Source organism: Sminthopsis crassicaudata, chromosome 2, assembly GCF_048593235.1.
Source record: "Sminthopsis crassicaudata isolate SCR6 chromosome 2, ASM4859323v1, whole genome shotgun sequence".
In the NCBI taxonomy this organism is placed as follows: Eukaryota; Metazoa; Chordata; class Mammalia; order Dasyuromorphia; family Dasyuridae; genus Sminthopsis; species Sminthopsis crassicaudata.
Window position 1 is genome coordinate 104234674 of NC_133618.1, and position 21224 is coordinate 104255897.

The 21224-nt window shown below is 34.6% G+C and overlaps 1 protein-coding gene across 1 annotated transcript in view; it reads left to right on the plus strand.

Annotated features, from left to right (window-relative positions):
- Positions 1-21224, plus strand: part of CFAP36 (cilia and flagella associated protein 36) — a 36196-nt gene that overhangs the window by 4783 nt on the left and 10189 nt on the right. Inside the window, exons 3-7 of the mRNA XM_074286966.1 lie at positions 725-826; positions 7275-7389; positions 11897-11984; positions 13508-13559; positions 18878-18980. Coding sequence (XP_074143067.1) covers positions 725-826; positions 7275-7389; positions 11897-11984; positions 13508-13559; positions 18878-18980 — 460 coding nt within the window. The remainder of the gene's footprint in view (positions 1-724; positions 827-7274; positions 7390-11896; positions 11985-13507; positions 13560-18877; positions 18981-21224) is intronic.

Sequence of the window (21224 nt, forward strand, 5' to 3'; positions counted from 1 at the left end):
CTTCCAAGAAATGTGGGAAGGGTAGGTAAGTGGGTAGGTTTGATACTATTTTCTATCTCATTATATAATAATAAAGTGTTTGAGTAGCAGGAAAATTATATTATTAGTACATTTTAACTTGAGTTTTCTGATATTGAGTCAGGAATACTCAATCTGGTTCAAATCTGGTCTCAGAAACTTGGTTTGATTTTAGTAGAGGATATGAAAGTAAATTCATCTTAATTCCATCTATGGCCCTTCACAAATGATGTTTTTACTCTTGAGTGTGTGCCTTTTGAAAACAAGGGTGGTTATTCTATAGGGTCTTTTCTGTGAATTAATTTGTAATGACTAGAAGATAGCATTTATACATCGATAAAGAGCTGGCTTAGGAGTCTAGTAACCCTTGTTCAGGTCATTTCTCTGGCACATATTGGCTGTGACCCTGGGAAAGTCACCTAATTTCCCAGTGCCCCTGACAATTTTAAATTGGAAGAGAAGGTGCTAATAGACATTGGTAGAGGCTCCATTTCTCAGCTGGCCATTCCTGAAATCACAGGTCTTAACAATTTTTAAAAAATTATATATGTATGTGAGAGAATGGTAGAATTTTTCAAATGCCCTGTATTTTTACTTGTTTTATTAAAGATGGCAGGAATTCTTACAAAATATTTATTTCCCTCTCTCCCACCCCCAGTCATTATTATAAAAGTTATTTATGGATTTGTATATTTTCTTTCACTAGGTTGAAAAACTGTTAGAAAGTTATCTAAAAGAAATTGGAATTAATGAAGATCAGTTTCAAGAAGCATGCACTTCTCCTCTTGCAAAGTCCCGGACATCACAGGTTTTGGCCTTTGTTTTATAATATATTATTTGAAAAGAAATGATCAGGGTTTATTTTCCTTGAAACCTTTTGACTACTGTATGGAAGGTATAGTTATATAAAAATTCTTCTCTTGAATATGTGAAAAAAGAAGTACACTTGGAAAAAACTGTAATATGGTGTAAGAAAAATATTGATATTCTCTTATTATCCATACACCACTCAGCTTTTGTTTCCCAGATTTCAGTACTTTTGTGCTTGGTCTGTGTTTAACATTTATAAAATTGATAATTAGGTTAAAGACTATCAAATTTACTACTAGCATACTATCAAAGTTACAAATAACACAAAGTTGGAAGGATGAAGTGGGACAGCTACCACACTAGATAAAAATGGATCTTAAAAAATCTTGGAAGCCTACACATTGTGTTAAATCAGATAAGGTGAAACTTAATAGAGAATAATCTTACTTCACAGCTACAAAGTGAGAAGATTGACTAAATAACAGCCTGCTTAATTGAATCCAAAAAGTATTTATTAAACATCAACTATGTGCAATGAAAAACATTTTTCCCTCAAGAGAAGTTACAATCTATTGAGAAATGAAATGCACAAACGGATTAGCATATACCTGATAATTTGAGGAGAGGGAAAATGCTAAAAATCAACATACATACATTTATCAAAGTCCCTACTAGGTGTTAGACAAGAGTGTTGGAGGTGCAAATACAAAAGTGAACTAATCCTTGGCCTTAAGATACTTGAATTCTCTCAAGAGAAAAAAAAGCATAAATATGTGTAAAAGAGATACAAGGTGAATTTGACTGAGAGAACAATAGTAGCTAGAGGTTGAGAGTGGGGAGGGATTGAGATGAGTCTTTAAGGTAGAAGGAGTTGAGCGCATTACAGGCATGAAAAACAGTTAGTGCAAAGGTACTTTAGTTAAAGATAGAGTGCCAAAAGTTTGGGGAGATAAAAATAGTGCTATTTGACTAAGAGGTATGATGTGGGATGGGGTTTAGTGGTGAGTGGGGGAGGTATAGTAATGTATAATGCCTGGGAAGATAGGCTAGAGCAATGTTATGAAAAGCTTTAAATTCAAGCCAAGGGAATTTAACCTTAGAGGTAATTAGAAAAGCTCTTGAGCAGGGAAATAATGTCATCAGATCTGTGTTTTAAGAGGACTATTTTGGCAGCTCTGGGTAGAAAGGATTAAAGAGGACTGTTACTTGAAGCAGGGAGAATAAATGGGGCATTCTAGAGACATTGGAGAAAGCTGAGAAAAAAAAGCACAGAAATGAGAAGGGAACAAACATTGATTAATACCTATTCTGTACCTGGCATACTGCTATATATATTTTACAAATATATCATTTGATACTCAGAACAGCACTGTGAGCTAGGTGCTATTATTATCATTCTTCCCTCCTTCCCCTTCGTTTTTTTTTTTTAAACACTTGAAAAAACTGAGGCAGATAAGTTTAAGTCACTTTCAAGATCACACAATTAGTAAGTGTTCAAGAGGAAACTTGGAACTTATTTCTCTCAGTCTAATAACGCTTTCTATTGCATCTAACTGTCTAGCTCCCAAAGATGTTAGGTGATGTAGAAGGTCAATTTGGTTAGAATAAAGAGTAAGTGAGTGATGTATAGTTCTAGAAAAGTAGGTTGAGCCATACTGTGAAGGACTTTAAAAGGCAAGCAAAAAGGCAGGAGATTATCATTGTTAGACCTGCTTAGTAATAAGCCTGTATGGAGAATGAATTGGAAAGGGGAGAGATTTAAAGGAGGAAAAACAAAAGGCTGTTGCAATAGCCCAATGAGAGGTGAAGAGAGCCTGAACTAAGGTCGTGGCTGTGTGAGTAAAGAGAAAGGGACAGATCTGAGAGATATTATGTAAATAGAATGAATGAAATTTGATAGTGAGCTTTGGTAAGGTGAGGGAAAGTGGAAAATGACTTCAAGACATGAAATTTCAGTTACTGGAAAGATGATGCTACCTCAATGTGATAGAAGAAGGTGGATGAGTGGGAGTGGGGAGAAAGAGTTTGAAATACTTACAGAACATTCAAGTAAAAGATCCTACAGGCATTGAGTTAGTTCAGGACTGAAACTCAGAAAAAACATTAGAGTTGTCTGTGTAAATTTGAGTTACTTGCCAAAATAATAAAATCCATAGAATCTACTGTATCACAACTAGACAATGTAGGAGAGAGGAGGTTCTAGGACAGAATCTTGGGGGACAGGGTAATGAGGTAGGACATGAATAAATATATTACAGAGGTTCTGGTCAGTTAAATAGAAGGAAAAGGAGGAAAAAAAGGATGTTATAAAAATTTAAGGAGAGCTTACCTTGGTGAATAGTGATCAGGTGCTACAGTGAGATCAGGTGAACAGGGTCAGATGCTACAGAGAGATCAAGAAGGTTAAGGGCTGAAAATAGGCTGCCAGTTTAGCAATTAACAGATAATTTGTAATCATTTAAAATAGTTACATTTAAGCAATGAAATTTGAAAGCAGATTGCAAGGGCTGTAGAGAAGTGAATAGGAGAAGCAGAGGAAATAAAATAGATAGTTGTGTGAACTTCATTGTAAAATGGGGTGTTGGTGGTGGAGAGAATGGTAACTTGAGAGGATGGTCACAGATCCGGTGAAAAATTTTTTAAGAATAGGGGAGACTTGGACATGTAGATAGGATAGAAGAAACTAGTAAGTAGGATGCTAAAAGTTGGTAGGATGAGGATGACTGAAGATAAGTGGCATAAGGGAGGGCGTTGGCCTTGGTGAAGAATAGGTTTACTTCTTTGGCACAAAAGCCCCTATTTTCTTGGTGAAGTAAAAGATGAGATCCTTTGTTGTGAAAAAAGGGAATAGTCTCCCTCTCTGTCTCCTCCTTCCCCTCCCTCTCCCCCTTTCCCTCCCTTCTCCCTCTCTCCCTCCCTTTCCCCCCCTCCCTCTCCTCCCTCTCCTTCTCCCTCTCTCTTTTCCCCCTCTCCCTCTCTTCCCTCTCCCTCTCTTCCCTCTCCCTCTCTTCCCTCTCCCTCTCCTCCCTCCCCCTCTCTTCCCTCTCCCTCTCCCTCTCCTCCCTCCCCCTCTCTTCCCTCTTCCTCTCCCTCTCCTCCCTCTCCCTCTCCCTCTCCTCCCTCTCCCTCTTCCTCTCCCTCTCCTCCCTCTCCCTCTTCCTCTCCCTCTCCTCCCTCTCCCTCTTCCTTTCCTCCCTCTCCCTCTTCCTCTCCTCCTTCTCCCTCTCCCTCTCCCTCTTCCTCTCTTCCTTCTCCCTCTCCCTCTCCCTCTCCTTCTCTCCCTCTTCCTTTGTCTCTCTCCCTCCCTTCTTCTATCCTTCTCTTTTTCTGTGTGTACAATTTTGTTTGTATTATTGTATGTATGTTGTCTTCTCCATTGAACTTTAAGTTCCTTGAGAGCAAGAAGTGTTTTTCGCCTCTCATTGTTAGGTGATAGTGTTTGTAATCTTCCACCATCGTTCTCTGTAAGATTTTATAAAGGAGTTTGTTGGCTTAACAATTAAATTTTGTGTTAAACAACTTAGATGATTTTTACGTTATTTTTCTTCTTCTTTTTTTTTAATGGCAGTTGGTATATATATTGTCTGAACTCTGGAGAAAATTATTATAATCAATATCTATAGCCTCCATTCATTTCCTATTTTTGACAACATTAACTTGGTTTAGATCATTTCTTATAGCATATTAGTATTCTGTTTCATTCATGTAACATGACTTGTTTAGCTGTTCCCCAATTGATGGGCATCCCCTCAATTTTCTGTTCTTTGTCACCACAAAAAGAGCTGCTATAAAAATTTTTGTATATGTGCATTGTTTTCACTTTTTATGATCTCTTTGGATTACAGACCTAGTAGTGATATTGCTGGATCACAGAATATGCACAATTTGATTGCCCTTTAGGCATAATTCCAAATTATTCTCTAAAGTAAGGGATCAATTAACAACTCCACCAACAATGCATTAGTGTTTCACTTTTCCCACATCCTGTCCAGTAGTTATCAATTTCATCTTTTATCATATTAGCCAATCTGATAGTTTGGAAATAGTACCTCAAAGTTGTTTAATTTGCATTTCCCTAATAATAGATTTTGAGCATTTTTTCATATAACTATAGATAGCTTTAATTTCTTCATCTGAAAACTGCCTATTGGTAGCCTTTAATCATTTATAAGCTGGGGAATGACTTGTATTATTATAAATTTGATTCAATACTCAATAGAGAATGAGGCTTTTATAAGGAAACACTGACTGTAAAAATTATTTCCCAGCTTTCTGCTTTCCTTCTAATTTTGGTTATATTAATTTTATTTGTGCAAAACTTTTAATTTGATGTAATCAAAATTACCCATTTTGTATTTCATAATGTGCTGTATCAATTGTTTGGTCCCAAATTTTTTTTTTCTCCCTAGATTTGACAGGTAAACTATTCCTTGCCCTTCTGTTTTCCCTATAATACCACCTTTTATGACTAAAATATCCCTTTTGACCTTGTCAATATATGGTGTGAGATGTTAGTCTACACCTCATTTCTACCATACTATTTTCCTGATGGTTTTTGTCAAATAATGAGTTCTTGCTTCATAAGTTGGAATCTTTGGGCTTATCAAACAATATATTACTATAGTCATTTACTTCTCTGTCTTATGTACCTAACTTACTCTATCATTCTATTTCTTATCCCATCCCAAATAGTTTTGATGACTGCTTCTTCTTAATATAGTTTTAGATCTAGTATGGGTAAACTACTTCCTTTGCATTTTTCCTATTAATTCCATTGATATTCTTGACCTTTTGTTCTTCCAGATGAATTTTATTGTTTTCCTAGTTCTCTAAAATAATTTTTGGTAGCTTGATGGGTATGGCATTGAATAAGTAGAATTGCCATTTTTATTATACTAGCTCAGTCTACCCATGAGTAATTGATATTCTTCCAGTAGTTTAGATCTGACTTTATTTGTGTGAAGTATTTTTATAATTGTATTCATATAATTCTTCCTGGGTTTGTCTTGGCAGGTGACTTCCAAATATTTTATATTGTCTTCAGTTATTTTAACTGGAATTTCTCTTTCTATCTTTTGTTGTTGGGCTTTGTTGGTAGTATATTGAAATGCTGATGATTTATGTGGATTTATTTTATATTCTACAACTTTGCTAAAGTTGTTTCAAGTAGTTTTTTAGTTGAGTCTTTTAGAATTCTTTAAGTGTACCATCATATCATCTGAAGAGGGAGTTTTGTTTTTTCATTGCCTATTTTAATTTCTTTTTCTTCTCATATTGCTAAAGCTAACATTTTCAGTACAATATTCAATAATAGAGTTGACAACAGGCATCTTTGTTTCATTCCTGATCTTTTTGGAAAGGCTTCTAGCATCTCCCTATTACACATATTGCTTGCTGATGGTTTTAGATAGATACTACTTAACATTTTATTCCTTCTTTTCTCTAAGTATTTTTACTAGGAATGGGTGTTGTATTTTGTCAAAAACTTTTTCTGCATCTGTTGAAATAAATCATGTGATTTCTATTAATTTTGTTATTGATATGGTCAACTGATACAGTTTTCCTAATATTGAACCAGTCCTGCATTCTTGGTATAAATTCTACTGGATCATAATGTATTATCTGGTGATAAATTGCTATATTCTCTTAGCTAATATTTTATTTAAAATTTTTTGCATCAATATTCATTAGGGAAATTGGTCTATAATTTTCTTTGTCCATCTTGGTTTAGATATCAGCAGCTTATTTGTCATAAAAGTAATTTGATAAAATTTCTTCATCATCTATTTTTCCAAATAGTTTATATATGATTGGATATAGGGTTTATATATTAATTGTTCTTTAAATGTTTGATAGACTTCACTTATCCCAACCAATTTATCCCAATCAATTTTAATCAGAAATAAACAGATTACTATAATGGATTATAGCCTATAGACATTCTATTCCAAGCCTTATAGTTTGTTTTTTGTTTGTTATTTTTTTTTTTTTTTTAAATTTTAGGCTGGGGTTAAGTGACTTGCCCAGGGTCACACAGCTAGGAAGTGTTAAGTGTCTTCCAGATTCGAACTCAGGTCCTCCTGAATTCAAGGCTGGTGCTCTATCCACTGCGCCACCTAGCTGCCCCCTGTTTGTTACTTTTAAGAGTATTTTGGTATCAAACTAGCTTGTAACAACTCATATGATAATAGCTTCTGTTTGCATTAGTTTTGTGCCTTTATTATGTCAGTCTTGTAAAGTTAGTAGCACAAGTATTGTTCTTTATTTTCATTTTCTAAATGAAAACTAGGAGACTGAGAGGTTAAGTGATTTGTAATATAGTCAGAGCTGGTAGTCTCTACAATCACAATTCAAACACAAATCTCCTAAAATATTTTTGGAGAGAAACTTTAGAAAATTTTAAATTATAAGTAAATGATAAAGTTAACATACATTTCTTTCTACAGGCCATCTTGCAACCTGTGTTGGCAGCTGAAGATTTCAGTATATTTAAAGCAATGATGGTCCAGAAAAATATAGAAATGCAGCTGCAAGCAATTCGAATAATTCAGGAGAGAAATGGTAAATTTTTAAAATTAGAAATTTGTGCTAGACTTTTTTTTCAATCTTAATCTGTGTTAATTTGATTATGATCATAGTACAGGTTTCTTGTACTACTCAAGTCTATAGTTACTTTAATACTTTAATAACTTGAAGTGATACATGACTTGGAAGCCCTTTTCCCAAGGACCAAAGTACATTTTATTAAAAGTGTGTATCCAGTAATGTTAGCAATATTTTCCCTTAAAAAATTCTCTCATACTTCATCATGAAATATAAATAAAACTGGAAAGTTGTTGTATATGGATGAGTCTTTTCTAAGTTCCATCCTGCCTAAGTACTGAGATGGCTGTTACTACAAATTGGCCACTCATTGATGAAGTTTTTGGCTTTAGCAATTCATGAAGATCATACCAAGACATGAAGGGTTACAATCTGCCTCAAATGGTAGGTGTGCTTTACTAGTGAAATATTTCATATGAAATTATATAAATTTAGTTATCAAAGTAATTTTTACTCACAGCAGTTTTGGGAGATAAGAGGATGGGTCTTCTCTTTTCTTCTATTCCAAAGTTTCTCTGAATTCACTCCTTTTCTAAATATAAGAATAAGACATATCTTAAGATGTTTTGGACCACAGTTTTTGTGTCATTTCGATTGTAGAAGTATTGTAGACAAATTGATTTGGTAAAAGTTGGTCAAATAACACCTTCATTTTTATAGATTTGGAAATTGAAACTCAGAGAGATGAAGTGATTGGCCTCGGGTCATGGAAAATTCATATAAGACTCCCAGCGGAGGAGGCTAGCTTAGTACTAGCCCGTTTATCCCCAGACCAGTATTCTTTCCATCATGATAGAAAGTGCTGTTAACTATGAGGAAATTAGCCAATAAGGACTCCTTAGAAAGAGCTGAAGTTGTCCCCTGATAATGAATTTGGAATAGGAATATAATGATGTCATTTCTGTTTTCACCTTCTATCTCCAGAACAGCTTGCAAAATTGCATAGAGAAAAACAGAAAACAAAAATAACCCTTTCCTTATATTTCCCTTGTGAATTTACCTTTTCAGTTTATCTTGGAGACTTTCTCTCACAGAGCCTTTAATCTTGGCCATCATTTAAACCTTCCCCAGATTCTTTCATAATAGTTCAGGAACTTTCTGAATTTAGCTTCCATCTGAAGCCACAAACCAGTATTCAGTGTTGTGGAAAACTGCTTCTAGATAAAGAAGACTTATTCTTCCTCTTTTCCACTTCTACTGTTATGTAAACAAACCCATATAATATCTCACTGGAAGCTCATAAGATATTCTCTCCATGGTGGAGAATTTACTTAGTTATGTTATGACTGTTTGAAATAGTAATTAATAAAAACACTTTATTGAGTATTTCCAGTAAAATAATTAGCTTGAAATTTTGTAGATGTTTGGAATTCAGATCAGAAATGCAAAAAAAATTTTTTAATGAAATAAAAACTCCAGCTTTAAGTTTTACTTAAATTTCAACAAAAATTTAATTCCTGGCTTCCCTCACCAATTACTCTATTTTTAAAATTTTAAATAAAGTTGTTTATTTATTTCAGATTTTTATATTTTTACAGTTATTACACTTCCACACTATCCTTACTCATAACTTACAGACCTTGGGGCAGCTAGGTAGTGCAGTGAGTAGACAGAGTACTGGCCCTGAAGTCAGAAAGACCTGAGTTCAAATTCAACCTTAGACATGTAATACTAGTTGTGTGACCTTAGGTAAGTCGCTTAACCCTAATTGCTGAAAACCAAAAACAAACCTACAAACCCTTTCTCCACAAGCTTTGTACCTTCAAGAAAAATCTTTTGATTAATAAAAATCAGAATTTCTACTGATTACCTAGTTCTTCATAAGAGGTTGTATCTAAATAGATCCTGTGTAATGTTTTGACAGTTTGAGAATATTTCATGATAATACACTCATAGTAGCCTCATTTTTCTATTATTCTTACAAAGATTGATAGGAAGGAGAGAAACAAAATGTGAAGCTGTAATAATGTGTAAATTGTGTGAGTTTCTGTTATAAACTTTTTTTCTATATGTTTCTGTTGTTTCTCAGATCTTATTCTAACGAAATAGAATGCCCTTAGAATCACATAATTAGAGATTTGGAAGGGACCTCATTGGTCATCTAGTCTAACCCATGAATAAAGGAAGTCCCCACTATAACCTGACAAGTTTGTCATCTACCTTTTGCTTAAATCTTTCCAAGGAAGAGGAACCTTTTCCATTTTTGGATAGCTCAAATTATTAGAACATTTTTCGTAGGTCCTTTTAAGTCTCTTTGTAGTTTCTACCTATTGCTCCTGATTCTGCCCTTGCAGACCAAATAAAACAAGTCTAATTCCTCTTCTATGTGATAGCTTGTCAGATACTTGAAAAGAGATAAAATGACTCTTCTGAATCTTCTTCAGATTAAACATGCCCAGTTCCTTCAACTGAACCTCATTTGAGAGCTACTCAAGTGTCTCTATTTTGGTTGCATCCATGTGTGAATTCTTTCCTTCTCAAATCCTTGCATAATGACACAAGAATTGAACTCAATATTCCAGAAAAGGTCTAACAAGAGTAGAGGACAGTGTATAGTGTCACTTCATTATTCCTAGAATGCTTCAATTGAAACTCAAGATTATGTGGACTTTATGGTTTCTACATAACATTACTGATAATCTTGAGTTTGTATCCAATCAAAATATCTCTGATCCTTTACAGAACAAATGTTACCTAAGGTAGACCCCAAAATTCCCAATCTTCAAAAAAGACAGAGCCCCGAGCCATTGACAATTAAAGGGATATAGCCCCTTTTAATGAATTGGACCTTATAATCTTCCTCATGATCTGAGATGATTTCTTCATGGCCCTGACAAGATGATATAGAGATAATACAGAGAATGTAGAGAGAATAGAATAATATAGAAAAGAACAAAATACAAGATCTCATTGGTTGACAGATCTATATCTTGATCTTCCAGGAATAGGCAGGGATCATAGACAAGGCAAGAATCACTCATTAGTCGAGTATTGGCCAATGTTGGGCAGTAGAGAGAGAGAGATAATGAAGGGCAGAGGAACAAAAAGAAGCTGGGGGATTCTCCATATCATTAGGATATCTCAACCAGGATATTTCAGCTTGGTCACTTACTCATCTGGGGAAGAGTTGAAAGTCCTCTAGTTAGCTTCATGTGATTAAGCAAATGAACTTATAAACCATGTTTTAAGGTTCTGGGGCCTAATATAGGAAAGAATTTTATCTAATCTTATGTAATTATCCCTAAATATGAATATGAAAATATGTACTAATATTAGTTAACTAGATTGACTAACTGTATATTAATAGACATGCATAACAGAAATAATCACTATCTCTGGATTCACATTAAACTAAGTAATACTTATTGGAGTTAAGATAGGGAGGGGTTAAATTATTTGACACAATATGCCTCCTCTCTCTAATAAGCTAGTTAAGTTAATTGCCCATTAAAAGATTTTCTACTCATCCCATTTGAATTTTATCTCATTATATTTGGCCCAGTGTTCTAGTCTGACAAGATCTTTTTGGATCCTGATTTTTGTTATCATTGTGTTAACTGGTTAACTGTCCCTCCTAGCTTTTTGTTTTCTGCAGATTTGATAAGCATACATCTTATATAAGTGATTGATAAATTCCACTGGATACCTGCCACATTGATGTTGAACCATCAACTCTTTTGAGTTCTTCTTTCCAACTGCATAAAAATACAAAATACTACATAAAAAATACAAAAATTACTTTTTGACTCCTAGTGGCCGAGATCATATGCATTCCAACTAATTTATAGTTCTCTATCTTTTCCACAAGAATAACATGAAATACTTTATTAAAATTAAAAACTTAGTTAAAGTCTAAGCAAACTATATTCACAAAATTTCCTTATTTAATAATTCTGTCAAAAAAAGGAATTAGGGTGCTTAATATCTATTCTTTATGAAATTAGCTGGATCTTTTTAATCACTGTTTACTTGTCTAGATATTTACCAGCCATCTCATTAATGCTCCATTGTAGAATTTTCCCAGGATTTGAAGTTAAGATCATTGACCTATATAGTTGGTAGATTCTGTTAGTTTTTTTTTTTTTTTTTTAAACATTCTCCAATTTTGTGGCGCACCCCTCCCTTTTCCATGACATTTTAGTTACCACTAACAGTGGTTTAGTATTCACATTTGCTAATTCTTTCGGGACTTGAGAATGTAGTTTATCTGGGCCAGGTGTTGTAATATGGAAGTTGATGGTAATAGAAATTTAATTAGATAAAATTCAAAATCTTTTCATCACATTAGAGAAGTAAAGAGGATGTTGCTTGTGATATTGACAAAGTACGGTATTCATCATAAATGCCTCTGCTGTTATTGGTGAATAGAGTGTAAGTTTCATGAAAGTTGTTTTTGTTTAGTTCTTTGTATTTGTACCTAATTAATTCTTATTCTTTTATCTTTTTCTGTTTTTCAATTTGATAGGTGTATTACCTGACTGTTTAACAGATGGTTCTGATATGGTCAGTGAACTTGAACAAGAAGAAATGAAAATTCTGAGGGAAGTTCTTAGGTATTTTTCTTTAATTATTTTATTACTTAAAGAATTGTAATATGATGTATGCATATATATGTATATATGCACATATGTATGCATATACATGTATAGATGTGTTTATGTATATATAATGTAATTCATGTGAGAAGACTCAAAGAGGATTGGGTTAGAGAAATAATTCTATAAAAGAATTTGCCATCTGTCATTTATGAGTGTCAAGGTGATGATTGGATGCCCACTAATTGGTGATATTGTAAAAAGATAATGGTTGAACTAGATGATCTCTGAGTTCTCTTCAAACTCCAGGATTCTGGAAGCAGTCAGTACAGAATGCTGGATCTAGAGTCAGAAAAACCTGAGCTCAAATTAGACCTTAGGTATTTAGTTGCTAATTGGCCTTGAGCAAATCTCTGTCTTAATCTTTGTCTGCTTCAGTTTCAATACTACTTACCTCTCTAGGCTTGTTGTAAAGATAAAAGGTGTTGATTTTTGTAAAGTACTTAAACATAGTTCCAGTCACATAGTAAGTACTTTATAAATGCTAGCTTGTATTATTATTATTTGAAGGAATAAATATTTTTATTCTTAGTACAGAAGCAGGAACAGTGTGTGGAAATTGCAAAGAAGTAAATTTAGGCTTGATTTCAGGAAAATTTTTCTTAATTATTTGAGCTGTCCAGAGGTAGAAAGGGTCTTCCGACTCTAGACTTGCAAATTTTTTTTTTTAAGACTTTTGATTGATTTGCATAGTCATATGAGAGAAACTTAACACATAAATTCCACGAGTACAACAAGAATCTATTAAAAACAGTTTAGCAAAGCAAAACTTTTTATAAACAAATAGAATTAAATTACTTCTATAATTTTAAAAGAATTTTGGCAGTCTTTTAGAACTTGATTATCTTGGGGAAGGTCATTCTAAATAGGTCCCAGTGGGAAATCACATGGGGGAAGGAAGAGTCAAATAGATTTTATCAAGGATGATTTCCTTCTTTAGAGATAATTCAAGTAAATTTAGTTCAATAGATATTTATTATTTAAATAACTAAGTTTAGTGCCTTATGAAAAGCATGAGGGAATATAAAGATCAATACTGAAAAAGCTCCTCCCTCAAGAAAATTATATTTTACCAGAGTATTTACTTCCATTGGGGATATTATTCTCTAGTTGACATTCACATTTGATTCTAATAGTAGAGTAATTTAATATTTGCACAGAATTACAGAATGCTAGAATTGGAAGGGAACTCAAAGGTCATCTAATGTAACCATTATCTTTCTGCAGCATCACCAGTTAATAATGGTCATCTGAGACTGTATTTGGATTCATTATCTTTCAAAACAGTTTGTGCCATTTCTGAATAGTTTTAATTATTAGGAAGTTTTTTTTTTTTCCCTTAAATTCATTCTATATCTACTATATTGAGAATTCATCCATCATATTTATTCATTGAACAATAGTTATCATTCATATTACTAGATTTAAAAAAATGTCTAGTTTCTGTTTAAAAATTCTTATTGGTGACACTTATGTTCCAGAAAATCAAAAGAAGAATATGAGCAAGAAGAAGAAAGAAAGAGAAATAAACAGGTATGTGCAATATATTTAATGTCAAAAAAGACCATCATTTTTACTGATAAATTAAGTGCAGTGTTTCAGATAACTTTTGGGGGGTAGATACATGGTATTTTATCTGGGAAATTTGTATTTCTTCCTTCAAGAGAATATTGATAATCATGTGTTATTTTCATTTGTGAAGAAATTAATTTCATTGACAACCCTCTTAAGAACTTCTCTTAGAATGGGTTACTTACACAATTGATCAAAGTCATTTTTTGCCACTGTCAAAGGATGACACTTTCTGACTTTTTGCTGTTTATTCGGGAAGAAGAGGAATTAGTAAAGGCATCTTCTTTTATTCATATTTCTTCACTGAAAAAATATTATAGGCATGTCTATGCCTATAATATATACATATACATGCACATACATGGAGACATGATTTGGTCTATGGAATAATCTATCTGTGTAAGAAAATGGATCATGATGACATTCTGTTGTATTTAAAATTGATTGAATCTTTTATATAATAAGATTCTCATTTTTAGTAGAATTTCACTTTTTACTTTTGAATATATTTTCTCACATGGAAACTTCTGATATATTAGACCAGAAATTTATTACCTTTTGTGTGTGTGTGTGTGTGTGTGTGTATCGTAAATCTTTTGATAATCATAAAATCTATGTATTCTTTCTTGAAGTTATATTTGTAAATGCATGAATTTAAGCACATAGGATTACAGGGAAAATTAATCATATTGAAATGCATTTATTAAAATTAAAAAATAAAAAACCAAGGTCACTGAGCTCAGGTTAAGAAGCCCTGTTTTAAATGTGTTTTTTGATGCTAAACTAAAAAAAAGTAAACAGAATTCTCTGTTGCCCACCATTATTGATTGATGTGAATCTTGATGTATATTTTGCAATATGAGCTAGTGATAAAGAATGATTTGGTGGGGTGCAGAGGGTAGGGAAGTGGAAAAGGTCTACAGTACCAATTTTGTAAGAGGTTCATTTTTGCATGTCCAGAGCGGCCCTACCTTCTTTGCTATCTGGCAGGGCAAACTGCACCATATTTCCTGCATATTCAGGCATGTAGGGAATCTATCAGTAAGTACTAGACTTTTCTTTTGTTCTGGGTTAGACTTTTGGTATCTTTTCTAATCTTGTTTTTCTAAGTATTTGGGGCTTTTTAGATGTTGGTTTTCATTATTTAAATTTTCAGTACCCTTTTTATCATCTGGACTATACCTTTTATGTATGTGGTAAATTCACTTAATATTAGAAATAAAAATTTTCTCATACAACTTCTTTTTTGTCGTAAAGTAGGTAATAAGAATAAAGATTAGACCCCTCTCCCTTGTGTGATATCAATTGAGTTAGACTACTGACAAGCAGGATCTGAATTGCATGGTCCTATGTAGTTCCTGTGATTTGGAATTAACAAAAATGAGCAATCAGCTGAATGCTATTTTTGTTTAATATTTATGTTAGAGATACCTCCAAGTCTAAATATACTGTGTAATATCCAAATCATCAGGCATAAGATCTGTCTTATAGAGTAAAGAACTATCTCTAACAAAACTTAGAATTTGAATGAAGAAAGAAGACCCTGATGATTCATATTAGCGGTGAGTCTCAGCTTAACAAGGTAGGAGATCAGCAAGGCGATATTCTTATTTGAAATAACCTTTCCATCCTCAGAGCCTCATTTAAGAATGACACAAGAATGTCTAAATGACCTTGTTTATGATTTTACTATATCTGAAAATCATGGTGAACTTTTAGCTTCTGCAAGAGAGGTACCAAGTAAAATTTCTCTTAAGAAGCATTAAGGATGAAAAGGATTTTGGTATGTCTAAAGCAGTGGTCCTCAAACTTTTTAAATAGAGGGCCAGTTCACTGTCCCTAGACTGTTGGAGGGCCGGACTATAGTATAACAAAAACTATGAACAAATTCCTGTGCACACTGCATATATCTTATTTTGAAGTGAAGAAACAAAACGGGAACAAATACAATATTTAAAATGAAGTAAAGTTAAATCAACAAACTTACCAGTATTTCAATGGGAACTATGGGCCTGCTTTTGGCTAATGAGATGGTCAATGTCTGGTTCCATATTTGTCACTGCTAGTCGTCATAAGTGATTCAAGTGTCCATCCGTTAGTCTTGATTTGGTTGGAGATTTCAAATGTTTCATTCTAGAAAAAGTCTGTTCACAGACATAAGTGCTGTCAAAGATGGTTGCCACTTTGAGTGCATGGTTCCTGAGATGAGGATATGTCTCAGAGGGGAGAGATGCATAGAAATTATGAAGGCTGCTTGACTTGAATGCGTCTTTCACCGAGTCACAATTCTGCAATTCAGCCAGTTCCATTTGGTAAATTGTATCCACATTTTCAATGTCAATAGAAAACGGGTTATGGAAAAGCTGAATGTCCTGTTCATGGAGATGAAGCTCTTTAAATCTAAATTGGAACTCCTTATGCAATTTTTCCAATGAATCCACACGTCTTGTTTGGGAATGCAATCAGTGGTTTTTCTGCTAACAGATTTTGAGTTGTGGGGAGATGGCAGAAGTTTTCCTCCTTCACTTGTTTGATGAGGAGGCCTAATTTTATTTCAAATGCTTTGACATGTGATTGCATATCACAGATGAGCTTCCCCTTTCCTTGAAGTTGAATATTGAAATTGTTGAGTAGCTCTGTTACATCTGTTAGAAAGGCAAGGTGCCATTTTCATTCTGCATCATTGAGCTCTGGTACTTCTTTGTTTTTTGAAAGCAGAAAAGTTGTAATCTGTGCGGAAGTAAGTCATAGAAACATTTCAAAACTCTCCCTTGACTCAGCCAATGGACTTCTGTGTGATACAGAACATCTTCATACTCAACATTTAGCTCAGAAAGAAATTCCTGAAATTGTCTGTGATTTATTGCATTAGCTCTAATGAAATTAACACAAGATACCACAATTTTCATAACAGAGTCCCACTTCAGTGATTTCCTACACAGCGCTTGTTGGTGGATGAGGCAGTGTATGGCTATTGGATGAGAATGGTTATGTTTGTCCATATCTTGGTTAATGCGAGCAATTACTCCTTTCTTAGACCCCATCATGCTAGGGGCACCATCAGTTGTCACTCTGGCTAGTTTAGCCCAGTCCAGCTCCAAACCATTCATAGTTTGGCAAATCTTTTCATAGATATCCTCTCCTGTAGTTGTTCCTTTGATGCTTTGCAGTGCAGCAAGCTCTTCTATGACTTCAAAAGAATCATTCATCCCACAAATAAAAATTAGAAGTTGTGCAGAATCACGAACATCATTGCTTTCATGAGTGTCAAGGAACAATATGAAATTTTTTTTTGTGGAGTTTTGCAAATGCTGATGCAGATTGTCTCCCATTTCTTCAATCCTCCATGTAATTGTAGGTCCTGAAAGACTCACTGTACTAAATAAATCAGCCTTCTCTGGACACATCTCTTTGGCAACAGAAAGAAAGCATTCTTTAACAAATTCTCCCTCCACAAATGCTCTGCCAGTGCGTGCTATTAGCTTGGCAACTTGAAAACTTGCTCACAGTGATGAAATATTTAGCTGCTGCTGCTTCAGAAAAATATTTTGCTGAATTGTCAATGTATTTTTCATACACCCTGGCCTGGGAACTCACCTCACCTCAGTATTGCCTCACACTCTGTCTCCGCCACCTCAGCCCAGTGCTGGAAGTGTGCGTTGCTAACATGATTTTAGGTCGAATGTCACTTCCAGTCTGATTTTTTGACCTGGCAGGCCACATAAACATCCTCAGTGGGCCGCATCTGGCCTGCAGGCTGTAGTTTGAGGACCCCTGGTCTAAAGGATTTGATGGTGAATATTTGTAAAGGGCTGAAACTGAATAGGTGTGCTGGAATCAGACAACCGAACATTTAAGGCTAATTACCTATTGGACAATAACTCTATTAGCGTATGTTTGCCATAAAGCTGTTATACCTATGACAGCATTGGATGATAGACAAAATCTGAAGATATATTTGAAATCAGCAAATAAAATACTCTAAACTCTAATATTTTACCCCTTTGTAGTTGTGAACTGATCCAACCATTCTGGAGAGCGATTTGGAACTATGTCTAAAGGGCTATCAAATTGTGCATACTCTTTGATCCAGCAGTGTCTTAATGGGTCTGTATCCCAAAGACATATTAAAGAAGGGAAAAGGACCCGCATGTGCAAAAATATTTGTGGTATCCCGTTTTGTAGTTGCAAGGACCTGGAAACTGAGTGGCTGCCCATCAGTTGGATAAATAAGTTATGGTATATGAATATAATGGAATATTATAAGAAACTATCAACAGGATGATTTTAATAAGATCTGGAAAGACTTACATGAACTGATGTGAATGAACATTGTACACAGCAACAAGAAGATTATGGGATGATCAATTATAGTGGACTTGACTCTTTTCAGCAGTGAAGTGATTCAGGCCAATTCCAATAGACTTTTGATGGAAAAAAAAAAAAGCCATTTATTTCCAGAAAGGATTGTATGAATTGAATGTGGATCATAACATAGTATTTTCACCTTTTTTAATCGATGTTCACTTGCTTTTTTCCTCAAATTTTTTTTCTTTTTGATCTGATTTTTCTTGTGCAGCTTGATAAATGTGGAAATATGAATAGAATAATTGCATAAATTTAACAGATATTGGATTACTGCTGTCTAAGGGAGAGGGTGGGAGAAAGGGATGGAAAAAAATTTGGAACACAAGGTTTTGCAAAGGTGAATGTTGAAAATTATCTTTGCATGTTTTTTTGAAAATAAAAAGCTATTTAAAAAAGACGGAAAAAGTATTTATCTCTATGAAATTGACAGAAAAGCTCACTTTTTGTTGTTTTTTATCCAAAAGTATAATTTGTTCTGTTTTAGAAAAAGAACCAAAGATCCATTTTGTTAGATGTAAGAAAACTTCAGTCATTCAGAGTAGTGATTTATAGATGCTTTCAAGTTAACAAAAAGATTTAATTTTATTTAAGCTCCCTGTGTGTCCAGTTATCAATTGCATGGCTTTTCCTTTCTCATTTTATTTCTCACATAACTTTGGAAGACAGTAATGATGCCCTAAGAAATAAGAATGAGAGGCATAAATGGAGGAATAGCTAGTTAATCTTTGCAAAAGTAATGCAGGAGATTCTAAAATGTTAGTAATGACTTACAGACTTTAAGAAAAGTATTAGTTCTTTAGCTATTGACCAAACAATAGACAGTTTTTTACACTGTAAATGATTTTATTTAACTATACTTTGTTATTACATTATTAATATTAATTGCCATATTATCAATATTAATTATTAAGTTTTCAGATTATAAAAGAGAAGATCCCTCAGGAGATTCACATGAAGCTGCAAAAGTGAAAAAATCTTTAGGGGATGATCCAAATTTTGCTCTAAAATCTTCAGGTAAGATTAACCTATACTTAATTTAATAATCAGCTGTGCCTTTCCAGAGAATGTCAGACTTACTCTTTACAGTTACTTGTTCACTTGCCCATCAGTCAATTGGCTATTATTAATTAAATACTATGTTTCAGAAGTTGTGCTGAGTAATGAGGATACAAAGAAAGGCAAAAGATAGTCCATACTCTCAAGAAGTGCACAATGGAAGAAAACAAGTAAACAACTATGTGCAAACAAGCTACACAAATAATCAGTAAAAGAAAGGCATATCCATAAGGTGGATTAGGAGAAGATGAGATTTTAGCTTAGACTTGGAGCCAGAGAAACTGAGATAAGGATGAGGAAGAAAAGAATTTCAGACTGGGAGAACAGTTAAGGAAAATTTGCTGGGCAAGGAACAGATCAATCTTGTCTATCTATAATAAGGAGGCTATTGCCATTGGCTACAGAGTTTGTGGAAGAGTATAAGGTATAAGATGACTAGAAAAATGGTGGGGGTTAGGAGTGAGATTTATATGAGGTTATAGAGAGCTTTAAGAGCCAGAGGATTTTTTATTTGATCTTGTAGGCAATAAAAAGCCCCTGGAATTGATTGAATGGGGGTGGCATGGTCACATTTGTGCTTTAGAAAGATCATTTTTGACAGCTGAGTAATGGATGAATTGGGGTGGGGACTGAGATTGGGGGGGGCAGGACTTGAGGCAAGTAGACTAAACAGTATTCTTTTTCATTCAAGTATAAGGTAATGAGGATCTAAAGTAGGGTGCTAGCAGTGACAGAAGAGGAAGGGCATATGTAAGAGATTTTCAAAATGTAGAAATGACAGTACTTGACAACTGATTGGATATGAGGGATGAGAGAGAATGAGGAGTTGAGGACCATATTGAATTGTCAGCTGAGGTGACTGGGAAGATAGTTATGTCATTCACATTGTGAACAGGAAGTTAGGAAATTGGGAAAGTTTGGAGGGATAAGATCATAAGTTCAGTTTTGGACATTCTGAGCATAAGATGTTTGAGACATCCAGTTCAAGATGTCACATGAGCAATTGGAGCCTGGTAGTCAAAAGAAGGTTTAGGTTGGAAAAATACATTTGAAAATCTTCTGCCCAGTGGTCCTCAGAGGTCAGGTTTATGAGTCTATGAGAGCTGATGAGATTACCAAGTGAATTAGTGAGGGAGGTGCCTAGGACAGACCTTTGCAAGAATTCCCACATTTAATGTTAAAATCTGAGAGTAAGTCCAGCAAAAAACTGAAATGGAATGGTCAAAGAAGTAGGAAGAGAATTAGGAATAGGAAGGCCCAGATTATCAAGGAAAAGAGGATGGTTAACAGCATCAAAAACTGGGGAGAGATTAAGAGGGATGAGAACTGAGAAAAAGCCATTTCATTTGGTAATTAAGAGATTTTTGGTAACTTTGGAGAGTTTCAGTTGAATGATGACTTTGGAAGTAAGATATAAGAAGAGAATAAGAGAGCCCCTTGTTTTTTCTGGATGGCTTGGAAACTGCATAGTGAAGGGGACCCTTCCTAAGTCTGGAAACCAAGTGACCAAGGAAAGACTTCTTTGGCACTTCAGAATTTTGGCATGAATGGCCCTTCCCTGGATTACTAACCAACATACTCAAGCAGAGGTTATGGTGGTGTTAGCTTAGCCCTGAAGCAAAGCAACACAGAGTAGTTTGGTTCATCCTGGTTTGGTTCATCACCCAAGCAGAGCAAGGAATGTTCAGCTTGATAGGCATAACATAGGGGAGATAAGTATGGGTATGGATGAAAGAAGAAAGGGACTCCTATTCTCCTCTGGATGGATGAAATTCAGGGTGAGGGCCAAACTGCTGGGTGCCAGAAGCAGAGAGCTATTTCTCGCATTCCTCAGACTCTTCTTCAAATAAGGATTTACTAACCCCTCAGCTACTTTCAACCCTTAGGACAGTGCCTACCATCTTGTACGGACTACCAGTCCATCCAGAACCACGAAGCTTACCTGATGGGCTTCAGGGACTAGGGAGGCACAAGCAGTAGATTCCTATGAGAAAAGAACACCTTCATACCCTTTGGAGGCTTTAAAGAAAGATGCCCATGGGATATGATACACCAAAAAGGTTTCCACATTTCTCTTGTCCCCTCCCCAAGGGGAGAAGGGGATCAAACCATGCTAGAGGTTGGAAAATAACACTTCCAGAACTCAAAATATTATTATAAAAGCAGTAGACAAAAAACTATTTGGCATTGGTTATAAAATAG